This window comes from Rhinolophus sinicus, linkage group LG11 (assembly GCF_036562045.2).
Source record: "Rhinolophus sinicus isolate RSC01 linkage group LG11, ASM3656204v1, whole genome shotgun sequence".
In the NCBI taxonomy this organism is placed as follows: Eukaryota; Metazoa; Chordata; class Mammalia; order Chiroptera; family Rhinolophidae; genus Rhinolophus; species Rhinolophus sinicus.
This window is the reverse complement of record NC_133760.1, coordinates 9922279-9936830: the sequence shown is the minus strand read 5'-3', so window position 1 is coordinate 9936830 and position 14552 is coordinate 9922279. Positions and strand designations below refer to the sequence as shown.

The 14552-nt window shown below is 47.8% G+C and overlaps 1 protein-coding gene and 1 pseudogene across 1 annotated transcript; one reads left to right on the top strand and one right to left on the bottom strand.

The window, feature by feature from the left end:
* The first annotated feature begins 2736 nt into the window (after positions 1-2736).
* LOC109460832 (pre-mRNA-splicing regulator WTAP) lies at positions 2737-3476 on the top strand (annotated as a pseudogene).
* Positions 3477-6746: 3270 nt separating this feature from the next.
* LYPD3 (LY6/PLAUR domain containing 3) lies at positions 6747-12633 on the bottom strand. The gene is made up of 5 exons (XM_019756604.2): positions 10736-12633; positions 9977-10108; positions 9125-9295; positions 8640-8801; positions 6747-7792 (listed from the first exon to the last, which is right to left on the bottom strand). The coding sequence occupies exons 1-5, from the start codon at positions 10824-10826 to the stop codon at positions 7275-7277; spliced, it is 1074 nt and encodes a 357-aa protein (XP_019612163.2). The 5' UTR covers positions 10827-12633; the 3' UTR covers positions 6747-7274.
* Positions 12634-14552: the final 1919 nt, after the last annotated feature.

Genomic DNA, 14552 nt, shown 5'->3' with positions numbered 1-14552 from the left:
ACAATCCTGCTGAGAAGTCTTACTTTAAATTCATGATTTATAACGTCCCGTGGGCCCTTAACTCTGCCTAGCACTCAGCCCAGACTTTCCCAGTCCACTTGCCTACTCACCGGTTTCATACTACCTTCTCAACCCTCCACGGAGCTCCTCTCGTTATCCCTTTGGATATCAAAACAGTGAAAACTACTCAACATGATTTCAGGGAAATGCATGTTAAAAACCGCAATTAGACACTACAACACACCTACAGAATGAATAAAATTTTAAAGACCTACTGACAACACCACAGCAATTCCACTCCTAACTATTTACACAAGAGAAATGAAAGTACAAGTTCATAAAAATAAGTGTACAAGAATATTCATAGCAGCGTTATCCATAATAGCCCTAAATGGGAAATAGCACAAGTGTCCATCAGCAGAATGAATAAACAAATTGTGATATACCACATTATGTTGAATGAAAGAAGCCTTCACAAAAGGGTACACATTGTATATTTCCATTTATACAAAATTCCAAAGCTTGAGCACTTGAAACATGGCTAGTTCAAATAGAAATGTAATATAAGTGTAAAATACACATGGAATTCAAAGACTTCATACAAAAAAACTAAATATTTCATTATTGTTTTTATGTTGATTGCATATTTAAATGATGTTTGCATATATGGGTAAATATATTATTAAAATTAATTGCACCTTTTCTTTTGTTTGTTTTTAATGTGGATCCTGAAAAGCGGTAAATTCCATATGTAACTTAAATGTGTCTTGCAATGTATTTCTGTAGAATGATGATGATCTAAAACTTAGAATTAAGACAAAAGGGGAACCATATATATTTCCAATATTTTACTGCAGCACCATCTAAGAGACCCACTCAGGGATGACCTGATTCTCAAAGGAATAGAGTTTTGTGTGTCCTACTATTTATTATTGATTAGGGCCCAGACTCTATAATGTTTAGATATTAACTTTGCAAATGATTTCGGACAATAAGAAGGTTGAAAAGTTGCAAATGATTGCTAAATTGCAAATGAGTTTTGTCTGATAAAGATGCAAATGATTTCTGATGGAAATGACTTCTACCCAGTAGACAATATAACCCCAGAGGTTAAGGTTTTATTGCCTTTTAGGACAAAAACTAGTTTTGAATCTCCCTTTGCAATCTTATTTCAGCAGTCTTTCTTTTACTGACAAAATATACGTGCATCATCTTGAATTAACTTCACCATTTTGCTGGTTCCCTATATTCTGAGCACTTACTATTAATATATGTCAGGTACTGTACTTAACTTATATTACCAAGTTTAAATCTCACAAAAGTCCTAAAGGCAGGAACTATGATTATCCCCATTTTATAGAAGAAAATACTGAGGCTTACAGAGAATTTACTAGCCCAATTACCTAGTAGTGAACTTGTAGTAGTAGTACAGGGTACAGAGTAGTTAACAGCTGGGATTGAAACTTGGGTTGTCTGACACAAGTCTGGCCTCTGAACCTTCATTCGACACTGTGTCTTTATTAACTGTCCTCCCAAAAAAAGATATGTTGAGGTCCTAACCCCTAATACCTGTGAATGTGACCTTACAGTCATGTGCCGCATAATAACATTTTAGTGAACAACCACTGCATATACGACGGTGATATTTCACACAGCCTAGGTGTGTAGCAGGCTGTACCATCTAGGTGTGTGTAAGTGCCCTCTGCAATGGTCGCACAACAACATCACCTAATGACGCATTTCTCAGAACATATCCCTGTGGGTAAGCAGTGCATGACTGGATTTGGAAAAAGGGTCTTTGCAGATGTAAGCAAGTTAAGATGAGGTCATTTATGTGGGCCTTTCTCTAATATGACTGATGCCCTTATGAACAGAGGGAAATTGGGACACAGACAGGGAGAAGAACTCCATGTGAAAGAGGCAGAGATTGGAGTGATGTATCTACAAGCCAAGGAACCTCTAGGGCTACCGGAAGCTGGAAGAGACCAGGAAGGACCCTCCCCTAGAAGCTTCAAAGGGAGCATGGCCCCGCCAACACCTTGACTTTGGACTTCTGGCCTCCAAAACTGTGAGACAATAAATATCTATTATTTTAAGCCACCCAGTTTGTAGGACTTTGTTATGGCAGCCCTGAAATGGACACACTGGGTGGTTGCAGAGTTATGGAGGTGAGAGAGCTACCACCATCAATATACCACACCTGGAGGGCATCTTCCCTCTGTCCCTCACCTTTACTTGCAAAATGCCCTACCCCAACTCTTCTGGCACCATATCAGGATAGACTGTGTCTGGGCCTCCCCACCACGCGGTGCTTCTAGAGGTAAAAGCTTTTGTGACGGGCAAAAAGAATTACCTGCTGTCTTGCCTAGCACACTCTTCTGGGGTATCTCCACCTTTCCTTGCCTGCCTTAAACTATGATAATAATGCTAAACTGATAGTAAACTAAAAGTGATGCAAAAGATTCCTGTCTGCCTGGTGGAATACAGTTGATTATTCATTTCCCTCTGGATATTGACTAGTTTGATGCCCACTTATAAATTTATTTCAGCAGGTCTCTCACGCCTCCATGGAGTCTGCTGCACACAGGGGCTGCCAGGCGTGGCCCTGGGGCCTAGCACCTTCCTTGGTGCTTGGAGGCCCCTGATTGTGTGCTCTCCTTTTGCCTTTCCTCCCGGTGGTGGGGTCCGGAGGCCGCCCAGTGGTTGTATCCCAGTCGGGAGGCCACTGGATTTAAGATGACCAGTGAGGAACCTCTTCCCAGAAAGGTTCCACTGAGTGAAACTGACTTCAAAGTTATGGCACAAGACGAATTAGTTTTAAGATGGAAACAGTATGTGAAGCATATGTGCAAGCTTTGGAGGGCAAGTACACAGATCTTAACTCTAAAGATGTAACTGGCTTAAGAGAGTCAGAAGAAAAACTAAAGCGACAACAGCAAGAGTCTGCATGCAGGGAAGACATCCTTGTAATGCGACTAGCAATCAAGGAGCAAGAGATGCAAGGATGTACTTCTTATGTCCAGTACCTCAAGCAAGTCCAGCAGCCTAGTGTCACCCAATTGAGATTAACAATGGTTGACCCAACAATCAACTAGTTTTTCCTAAAAATAAAAGGTGAATTGGAACCAACTCAAGACAAACTGGAACAAGCACAAAATGAACAGAGTGCCCGGAAGTTTACGCCTGGCAGGTAAACAAATCATACTGCCCAGTCAAGACTTCCCTGACAGTCCCACTCTGAGAAAGCTGTAGTGGGACAGACACATACTCGTTTCCACACCAAGACTCAGACTTTTTGAGCCCCAAAGAAAAAAAGCCACATCTTTACACTATCCAGCTTGCAATGGTTAATGTAAAACTTACCAGATGAACCTTGTGTTTCGGCTTTTTTCTCTTCCCCTTCCCCTTGCTTCAGAGGCCTGATGGTATCGAACTATTCTGAAGAAGTAGCCACCTCCGAAAAATTCCCCTTCTAGACTACGTAGACACTTGAGAAATGTTTCTGTTTGAAGAAAATGGAGAAACAGAAGCCTTAAGTCTGTGGCACACTGTGTTTTCAGACAGTTTGGAGGAATGAAAACCTAGAGATTTAAAATCATGAATTAAACATGTAAAATCCCAGTAAAATGTAAAACTGGGATGTATAGCTCTTAACCTGGAGCATAGTGACTTAGAGACACTGTGTACAGTTGTGCCAATAAGACTGTGGACTTGTAATGGTTGTTGAACTTCTGGGTCAAAATTCAAATGAGGCGAATTTTGCCTTTCAAGGATTTATTTGCTAACAAACAACTTAATAGTTATGAGAGAATCAACTAATAGATGTCAGTACAAGTAGTTCATATATTTAACCATTTAGTTTGGGGCTCTATATTACTTGATTGAGCCTTAAATCAATGTGGTTTTAATCAATGGTTTATTCTTTGAATAGTTGCTAACACTGGAGATAATCTCATTGAGGACTGCACAAACGTGAAGGTGTGGTATCAAACTTCAGATCGCAACTGTTTCAAGCATTATAAACATTCATTTCACAATTAGATTGTATAAGGTTATTGGCTGTGATGAGACTGCATTGTTTGTGGTTTGTTTGTTTTTTTAGTAGTGAAATTTATTAAATCCCCGTTCCATTCAAGAGGCACATGTTGAAATAGAACTGTCATTGGTGTTAATGGGGGAATGTGTTCCCTCATTGTATTTGGGTCTTTTGTATCACACTCTTGATATAAAATTAAATGCGCCTTGAAGAAAAAATTATTTCAGCATTCCTGAATTCTTTGAATTCTCCTTTGAAAAACAAGTTGCAACATTTTATCAGTTCCCTCATTAGTGAATGAGTTCAATAAAACCTTTGACATGTGGTCATTTTTCATCTGTGTGAGAGCCATGACTTTACCTTTTTAAACACACTATCCTTCAACACCTGTTTTAGCTCTGAGGCTGTGGCATCATCACCCACCGCGACCTCAGCAGGACACGGGGGTCAGGACATGCTGGGGAAAGGCGAGAGGAGTCTTTATGTCAGAGCCCTCGGCAGAATTACACAAGAGGGGGGATCCTAGAGTCTTTTCCCCACCTTGGAACCTCCTTCAAGGAACAGGAAGAGCCCTCGTGGAGTAGAGCTGATGAGGGGGTGCCAGCCTCAACACCCTCAGGAACCTGGAAGTCCTCAGACTACACCACCAAAGTGCCAAAAACAGGCTCACAGTTACCAGGCTGTTCGTCTGAAACTGTGTAACATGCTGGTGAAGGAGAGGAAAAATAATTTTCCTTCTACCCTTTTAAGTTCTTCGGGATGCTCTAATAATCAAATCTACATGAGACAGATTAACAAGAAAAAATAACCAACTTGATCACATAGGTACATATGGGGGCTCCATAAGAATATGGGACCCAAGGACAAATTGGGCAGTTGAGGCTTATATGTCATCTTGAGCTAAGGAGAAAGGGGGGGTAGTGGTTTGGACTTCAAAGGGAAGGTAGGCAGCTTAAAATAATCAATATCGCAAAAAGGCAGATTTTGGGGTGGCAAACCACTGCTCCCCCTCACTGGTTAACAGCTAGTGCTTGTCAAAGCAGAAATTGCCCTGGACAACATGGAACACGCAAGGAAGACGTTTTAAAAAAAATTTTTTTTTTTTCAATTACAGTTGACACTCAATATTATGTTAGTTTCAGGTGAAGGAAGACTTTATTCAAGGGTATTACAATTGGGAGAGAGGCCAGAACTCAGTCTGAACTCAAATAAGCTGAAACTAAGGGTAGCTGGGTTTTTAAGAGCTGGAGTGACGGGGAGATTGTAGGTCGCCTGTGTTTGCTAACTGGCTTTACCCAAAGGAAAAGGAAACATTTTTGTATCTTCATGACAGAAGGTAGTTTTACAACTGGGAGAAAGGCACCCACTGAAGGTAGGCTCTCACTCTCCTAAAGAAACTGGGGTATAGAGGTGCTATCTCTTTTGAGGTTTACATTTCAAAGAGATGGTTCCCAGGTCCTTGAGAAAGCCATTTTCCTGGGCTGTAAAACTGGCAAGAAGCTTTTAAAGAAATTTACATACATCTCAGAGGATGACAAGTTCCCTAAAGTAAATGAAATGCTCCAAGAAAAAAAGGAGGTCTGGGGAGGTCAGGGAGAGAGAGGCAGGAAGAAGCCTGTCTAAATTTCTGTCAAGCTGAGGGAAAAGTTACAGCCCTCTCCGTCATGCTCCGTAAAGCTGTCTCCCTGGGTTCAAATCCAGCCTCTAGTGCTTATTGGGGCAAGTTTCTCAACCTCTCAGGACCTGATTTTCTCATCTTATAAAATGCAGATGATTAATACTTCATAGGATGGTTGTATAGATCAAATACGTAATCCAAGTACTACACATAAAACAGTACCTGGCACATAATAAATGTATTACTTGCTGTGGGTTAAATTACTTTACCCTTCTGTGCCTCGGTTTCTCCAATCATCCCATTTGAGAATTTATAGGGACAATTAAATGACATGATCAATGTAAAAACACCGTTAGCACAGATCTGGTATCTGATAAGACTTTTAAAAAATGACTAACATTCCTGTGACTACAGCTACCAATTGTACTTCACTCATGCTCTTATTAATTCTCTATTTGTTACTCTAATCATTATTTACTATTGTTTTGTTATTACCTCATACTACTCCCTCTTAATAGTGATATTGGCAATATTACTGCTATTCTCTTACTATTCCCTTTCATCAGGCAGTCCCAAAGCCTGCCAACCCCTCTCATTCCCAAGTCAGGCTTTTCCTCCTTGAGGCCTCTACGCCTTTATCTGATTGTAGGAGATGAGATGGGTTTTCAGGCCTCAAGTCCCCAATAGGAAGCAAAGACTGATGGCAGCACCTTCAAGCCCTTTGGACATTGCGACACAGTGGCTGAATTCACTTAATGATTCTTAAGAAACCAGATAGATGGCAAGGTTGGTGGTGCCCGGGGGCAGCATATAGCCCATTAAACAGGCTGCCAGCCGCTCCATAGCATTGCTAAACACCCCATTCACCCTTCAGCACTGATTAATGGTTCTACCCTGTCTCCCCCTCCCCAGTGGGATCACCCACAAGCTAGCTAACCGCCAGGAGAAGAAAGGAATTCAAACCTGGCCCTCAGGGCTGTGGGAAGTTATAGTAGCTTCTCTGTCTGTTAAAGGTCTCGGCTTTCCCAGCCTAGCTCAGCTTCAAGAGGGTACTCTAAGAAATGAGGTAGAAATGACTCCTTGGAAACACTGTACAAAGTAATTCAATTTTTATTGAAGCCTTTATGGCCAGAAACTGACCATGAAGAGGCATAAGGCACGGTCCCTGCCCTTGAGGAGCTCACAGTCTAGTAAGGAAGATGGACGCTGAAACAATTCCCACAAGGATGGAGGGGAAGGGCAAGCAGCCATCAGAGGAAGGAACCCTTATCCCACTCTGCCCCCCATATTCCAGGCTGGCTATGAGAAAGCGAACAGGAAGCTCCCACCGTCCCTGTGACAGCTTTTTCTTCTCTCTCTCCTGGCACCATGAGGAGACAAGTGACAGACAAAGATGAGGGAAATACATCTGCTGCCCTTAAAAAGCTAGAACACCCCAGGCAGGATATATACAACGATAACTTTATTTCCCAAAGCTGCAAACCAGTGCAGCAGAAGCTGGGGATACTGGGAGAGATTGGAAGAACAGGCACTGGGCCAGCCCAGTCCAGTGGTGGGAAAGGGAAGAGAGGGTACCCAGGACCAGGGAAGTAGGGAAAGAGGGAGGTTTCCAGGTGGAGCTCATAGTAGGGTGCCAGCAGCCACAGCCAACAGAAGAACCACCAACCCCGCCAAGGGAGCCGCAGAGCCTTTATTATGGGCTCCACCTTTTGGGGGGTACTGCCCCATATTACTACGGTCCTGGTGGCCAGCAGCACCTTCAGCCAAGTGAGATTCCTCTTCCCGGGAGGTCTCAGGTTCTACTTCCTTTGGAAGAGTCTGGTTGGTTGGGGTGGGTTTGGTAATAGAGGTGGGTTTGGTGGTAGAGGTGGGTTTGGTGGTAGAGGCACGTGTGGTTGGGGCTGGTGTGGAAGTAGTGATGGGGGTGGTTGGTGCCAAAGTGGTGGGCTGGGGAGCGGGCAGCAGGACAAGGGGTGGGATTCCAGAGGAGAAGTAGGTCCTGTTGCGGAGGTCTGAGTTACAGCGGGACCCTTTGCAACAGGAGCCGCTGAGTGTGAATCCGGGACCTGTCACCGTATCCCGGGTGCAGAACTCGTCCTTGACACAACCCCGGACGGGCAAGGATACAGTCACATTAGCTGCAGGAGGGAGAAACAGGTAGGTTGGTGGTTGAAGGGAGTGGGGTAGGCACAGCTAGAATGAAACCTAGAGGCAAGAACCCCCAAAACAGGACAGAAGGGCTCTGCATCCATGAATCCAAAAGTCTCAACTCAGGCCCAACTTTGAGAAACACTGTCCCAGTCTTTAGCACCTGGTGGACCACATTTCCCGTAGTAGTTTGAAGAGGAAAACTGTACGCTGCACTACAAGACCCACAATGCCTTGGGAGAAAAGTTTGTACTTGGATACACCTTTCACACGACCGAAGTGAAGAACGTCCCCTACAAAGCTCCCGTCATTTCCCACATACTTCTCCCCCACACCACCAATATTTAACCTCAATCAGAACTACATCTTCCATAATACACCTGGCAGAGGATGGCGTTTGAAGAACTTCATCTCCCATCATTCTCTGAGACAGAGGTCAGGAGGCTGAACTACATCTCTCCCAAATGGTTAGGTGGGCACCCTAAAACTCTTTGAGTTTTAAGGAGTCAGAACTAGGTTACCCATAATGCCCGAGCAGAAGCTTGAAGGTTTAAATACATTTCCTATTACACATCCCTCCATTCTGCACTTGGCAGGCCTCCATGGAAATCTATTTCCCAGAAAAACTCCAGGACAAAAGCATCCCTACCCTCATGCTATACTGGGGATAGGACTGAATTTTTCAGGATGCTCTAGGACAAAACTAGCACTTAGGTCTACCGCTCCCAGAATGCGTTGGAGAGGGGGAACCCTCTGAGTAAAGGGATACCTAGCTCCCAGGAGGCCTCAGAAAGGCTACGACAACTCCTGCAGCCCAGTGCTCCGGGGTTCGCTCACCTGCCATCAAGGTGACGTTGCCATCGAAACAGCCCTTGTAGAAGTGGTCGCTGGCATTGTAGCAGCTCACGACGGGTGGTGCCGTACCCTGGCACGCCTCGCGGCTCAGCCCCACGCAGCTGTAGCACTCCGCGCCGTTGGGCTGGTACGCACTCTCATTGCCTGCGAGGGTAGCGAGTTGGAAGGAAGGGGTCAGAAAAGTTCGAAAAGTACAGCTGTGCCTGAGTTCGCTCCAGCCTAAGTCTCCAACCCTCGACGGACGCTGGCTCAGCTCTAGCCCCACCCACCACGTGACCTCGCCCACTGAGCCCGCCCCTAGCTTCCAACCTCACAGGCGCCTACAGCAATGAAGTCCCGCGGGCTGCGTCTTGGCTCCGCCCCCAGCCCTTGCTGCGTTCTCCGCGCCCAGCTTGGTTTGGATCACCCCTAGCCGCTCAGCCCTTGTGTGGCTCCGCCCCATGGCTTAGTGGTCCGCCCTCACCCACCTGCAGGGTTGAGAGCTTGTGTGGTGAGGTTGAGCTTGGCGTTGCAGCGGTCCTGGGCGCATTGCTGCAGCTGGATGAAGGCCAGGAGCCCGTAAAGGTCCAGTCCGCGATCATTCTTGCCCGGGAGTCCCGAGCCGCAGCCGCGCACTGCCACCGAGAATTGCCCGTGGACTACCGAAAGAAGAGGGGGCGGGATCAGAGCAGGCGGTGTCCTCAGAAAGAGCCGATCCAGAGGAAAGTACCGCAGATAGAGGAGAAGAACCTCAGAAAGCTGAGTCGGAGGCCTGCCAGGCTGACAGACACTGGACAGAATCCAAGGGGAGGGCCATAAAGGGGCGGGACCGCAGAAAGCAACGTCACAAGGAACTGAGAGACCGAAAAGGCGCGGGATCCGAGAGAGGTGGGACCTCCTGGGAGCGTGATTCCACAAAGGGTGGGTCAGGGTCGGAGCCTCAGCCTAGGGAACCTAGGATTCTACAGGAATCTCCATCACCAAGGGCCGCATTGGATAGGGGAGGCTGGGTTGGGGAGAAGATTCTGGCAGGAACAGAGGGAGTAGGGAGGTATCAGTGATGGAGTGGAAATGGATAAAGGTGTGCCCTTGAAGGGGACGGGGTCCCAGATCCCGGCTCTTCTAGTTCACCCCACCCAGTTCGCAACTCTCAGCCCCTCACCTCTCTAAGCCCTAACGGCGTGATTGCGTTGAAGGGCCCGGCCCGGCTGAAAGGGAGGGATGGGGCTGCTCGAGGGGTGTGGACAAGTTCAGAGAGAGAGGCGGGACTACAAGGAGGCGGTGCCTGGTTGGAGGAGCTTTAAGGGGTGGGTGAGCATGCTCCAGGGGGTCCCACTCACTGGTCTCCACCGCCCCCACGGCCTCTGTGCAGACTTCCACGCCCTGCGCGCACTTCACGGTCTTGGTCTTCTGCGGAGAGCAACCGTCATCTGCTTTCTGCACGCAGCTGTAGCACTCCAGGGCCTGCACTCCTGGGGGTGCAGGGCCGCGTACAATCAGTGACTCCTACTGAAGCCTTCCTCGCTCCCCCAAAAGAGAAATAGTCCTAACCACGCCCTCTGTTTCCGGAACGAGATAATTCTACTGCACACCCTTCTCCAAGGCAGGAATAAGGAAAACCTTCCCACAAATCTGGGGTCATGGGATACACTGTATCCCTTTCCTTCAAGCCCCCTATGCTTACAGTGCGAGTATTTTTCCAACAGCGCCTTATGCCCACTGCCGTGGAGCCCGGCGGGAACTCAGCCATGGATGGGGGTGGGGGACACGTTCCCATATTTCTCTGCTCAGAATAAGAGAACTTTTCCCACATTTGGGTAGGTTCAGTGAGGGATCCCTTCCCACAAGCCCTCTCTGACCAGGGCAGGGGACTTTCCCACAGCCCCCCTCAGCTCAGGATGGAAGAAGTTTTACCACAGCCCCCCAGGGCAGGAATCCTTCCCACAGTCTCCTCTGCCCAGGGTGGGGGACCTATCCCACAGCCCTTCTGCTCAGGATGCGGAGATCTTTCCTACAGCTATCTCTGTAGAAGGTGAGGGGACCCTCCTCTCCAGAGCCCCTACTCGACGCCCTCCACCCCCTCCCGATAGCAGACCCACCTTCCCGAAGCAGCAGCGACGGCAGCAGCAGCAGCAGCCAGCCTGTAGTCCAGATCACGGCCGGGGCGCCTGCTTTCCTGGCCTGGTCCATGGTTAGATCCTACTCCCTCAGCGTCCCCCCTAGGTGTGCCGCCTCCCAATCCAGGCCCTCTTACCTGAGCCGGGGATGAGTAACTTACCCCCAGGCAACCCTGGCCTTGCCCAACCGGGCCAAATCAGCGTCCGCTGTGGGGTGGCATACCCGCCCCTGGGTGCGTCACCTCCTGCTGCCGAGGAGGAAAATGGCGGGAGTCCAGGTTCCCTGATAGTTCTCAGGGGAGTCTGTATGTTTGAGGGTCACAGGGGAGAGTACTGAGGTTCTCAGAAGGGTCTACTCAACACTGGGCACTCGCTAAATATTTAATGAGTACCTACAGTATGCCGCCTTTGGTCTGGGTGACCTGGAGATTAAGACAGAACCAGTGCCTGTCCACACAGAGCTCATAGTCTGATGGGGAGACAGATATTCATCAAACAATCATACAAATTGTTATTTATAATGAGGACAATGAAGGAAGAAGTGTAGGATGCTACGAGGAAGTGTGGAATCTAGAAGTGAGGGCTGGTCAGTGAGGCTTCCTTGAGGATGTATTAATAATTCATTCAAGCTGTGATCTCAAAGATATGGAGGATTTAGCCAGTGAAACAAAGCAGGTCAGGGTGGGAGCAGAGTGCATTATAAAGCAGAGGGAGCAGCACATGCAGAGACCTAGAGATGCGAAGTAGCATGGACTATTCAAACTCAGAGAGGACAGCAGTGCAGGTAGAGCTCAGAGGGTGAGGGGAAAAGGGTGGAAACTGAGGCAGAAGTGCCAGGAAGGGGTCAGACCATTCAGCGCATTACAGGCCCTGAGAAGGGATTTGAATTAATTCTGAGAAAGGTGAAGAACCTTTGAGAGTCTCCGTCGGCTGGGAACATGACCAGATTTGCTTTCTAATATGATCAATCTGGGAAACAATGCAAATATTCATCAAGAAGCGAATGGAAAGAGTGGTGCATGTGGAATATTACACAGCAATGAAAAAGAGCCAACTACTGGCCTCAACAACATGCATGAATCTCAAAAACTTCAAGTCAAGTTCAAGAAGCCTAAACAAATAAAACATACCATGTAACACCATGTATAAAGTTCTAGAAGAGACAAAACTAATCAATCAGTGGTGATAGAAATCACAGCAGGAGTTACCCTTGGCTGGGCATGGCCCCGAAGAAGTTACGGTGAGGAGCCCCCACTGTCTTCACCAGGGCGGTGGTTACATGTGTGTACAAATATCTAAATAATCAGTCAGCTGTATACTTACGCACTTCACTACAGGCACATTATTCTTTTAAAAGAAAGGGACAAATGTTACTGTGGCCTCTGTAAAAAGGAAAAGACTCTAGAAGGCTTGAAAGAGGTCAGTCCAGTAAGGGAGCTGAGCAGTCTTCCAGGTAAGAAAGGGAAGAGTAGCCCCTACAGCCAGCCAGGAGTTGGCCTGGCACTCACCGTGAGGCCGTGGTGTTCTGTAACACCAACACCAACATCAGACAGGACCACATGGTGACCAGGATGGAGCAAGACATAATCAGGACCCCTGCATCACCATGTCTGAACACAGAAACTAACAAGAGCACTGCGCAAACCACAAAATGACTAAGCATCCCCATATCGTGGCTAGTGACTATATTTATTAGTATTATATTGTATTATATAATGATGGCAAAGTTGCAGCTTTCATCTTGCTTTGTTCCTCCTGGCTCATAGATAAGATTTATCTATGGCAGGAAAAATAGCGGCTATGTTCGTGAAGATATTATCTGTTCCCCAGACCCTGTTGGTCACTCCCATTCACAATGACTAGCACCTCAGTCACATAGGTGGGACCACTTGACATCATGCTGAGAGAGAAAGTGAATGACTGTTCGTGAGGTCATTCAGCTTTGGCTCCCCCCCCCCCCCCCCCCCCCCCCGCCTTCCTGCCTCCTAGCTTTGGAATCCCAACACCACGTATGGTTTGCCGTGTGTCCCTGCATTAAGTGTCACCTCTCCAAGCCTCTAAGGTGTGTGTTTTATAATAAAGGAAGGAGTGACTTTCATGGTGCAATGAGGCAGTGGGCAAAGTATCAAGTTTGGAATTTTAATCCCGCCTCTGCCATCCTCTTGCTGTGTGACCTCAAACAACTGTGTCTCCCTCTCTGAACTTCAGCTGCCTCCTTTGCCAAATGGGTCTGAAAACCCCTATTTCCTGAGGGACGGAGTGTGGCCGGGTAATAATACTATTATTACCGTGTGCTCAGAAGCTGGAGGCCCTGCAGGCCCCAGCCGCGTGGGAGAGTTTCAGGGAGGAACCCCAACTAGCTAGACCAGAAGAACTAGCGTCTTGGGAGGGAATGGGACCCAGGGTGGGGAGTCTCCTCTTGCTCAGGCCTGCCCGGATTCTGGGCGCTGACCCCCACCTGGCCTCAGACCAAACAGCAGAGGGAGGTTTGAATGTGGGGCCTCATTTGAATCAGGCTTACACCTGATCAGTAACTCTTCCCAGCTCCTCTCTGCAGGTCACTGCAAATAGATTTAGAATCTAGTTCCCCAGAGAGATGAACAGAGGGGTCAGTGCGGAGGCGGTCCCCAGCCCTAAAGGTCACTCCAGGGCCTCAGACAAGCCTAGGGCCATATCCACTGTGGGTTTCCTGTCCCCTGGGCCAGGGCAGGCTCTTAGCCCCGTGATGTTCCCAGCCTATCTCAGATCCACACCTTCTGGGATATGCTGTCTAGGATGTGTCAGAGAAGGGGTGGGGTCAGGAGCCGTGCCAGCTACATAATTTGCAGGGCTCAGTGCAAAATGAAAATTATGGGAACCCAGTTCAAAACGCAGGAAAGAGTGCCGTTAAAGTACTAAAATAGAACTGCATGTTTTCTTCCGCCATCTCTCTCAACCCCACATGTTGTTTAATGCCACATTCCCTTGGGCAGAGGGATACTCATGGGGTGATCACAGACCCTCACAGGTGTCTAGAGACCTTGCCCCACAACTAAAGCAACCTGGTTTCTGGGTTCCCCTTCCACCAGCTGCCCACCACCATGCCCTACCCAGAGATACTATGAGGTAGTAAGTGCCTGACCCTGAGCTTCCTGTGGGCACCCAGGGCCTGCCACAGCTAGAGGTTGGTAGTGGTCACAGGGCGGGTTGGGGAGGGGAAGCAGACAGAACCTGTCCCAGGGATGTGGGAACTTGCGTAAGGTAACCCCAGCTCATGTTCCACGTCCCTTCAGACTTTACTTACAAAACACAAATTCAAATACAAAACTTAAGAATTTCCAGATGGTGACACAGAGCATTACATCCAGAGGGCTCTTCTGAGCACAGGGACCTGTCAACTACACTGGTCACATGCCACAAAGCTGGCCCCAGTAAGAGCTCAGTTTGCAGAGGGGCTGGGGAAATTGATCCAAAAAGGCAGATGTCTCACACCTGAAGGTAGAGGTCAAGGGACACCTGGGGTCCCTGAGGGCCTGGGGACTAGTGTCTGCAATCCCAGGACTCAGGAGCAGCACATCTGGATCTTCAAGGAATCCTGGGACAAGACAGACAGGACACCTAGGACTTGAGGAGATGGAAACCAGAGGAACTGAGTGTCCCGTTCCAGAGGTTTGAGGCGAGAAGAAAAGCCATGTCTCCACAGTGACAGCCTAGAGTCAAGGCGGTAGTAGGGGAACCCAGGGCACTGCAGAATCCCCAAATAGGCACCTGACCCAGCCTACGGAGCAGGGAGAGCTTCTTGAAGGAGGGGACACCTTGG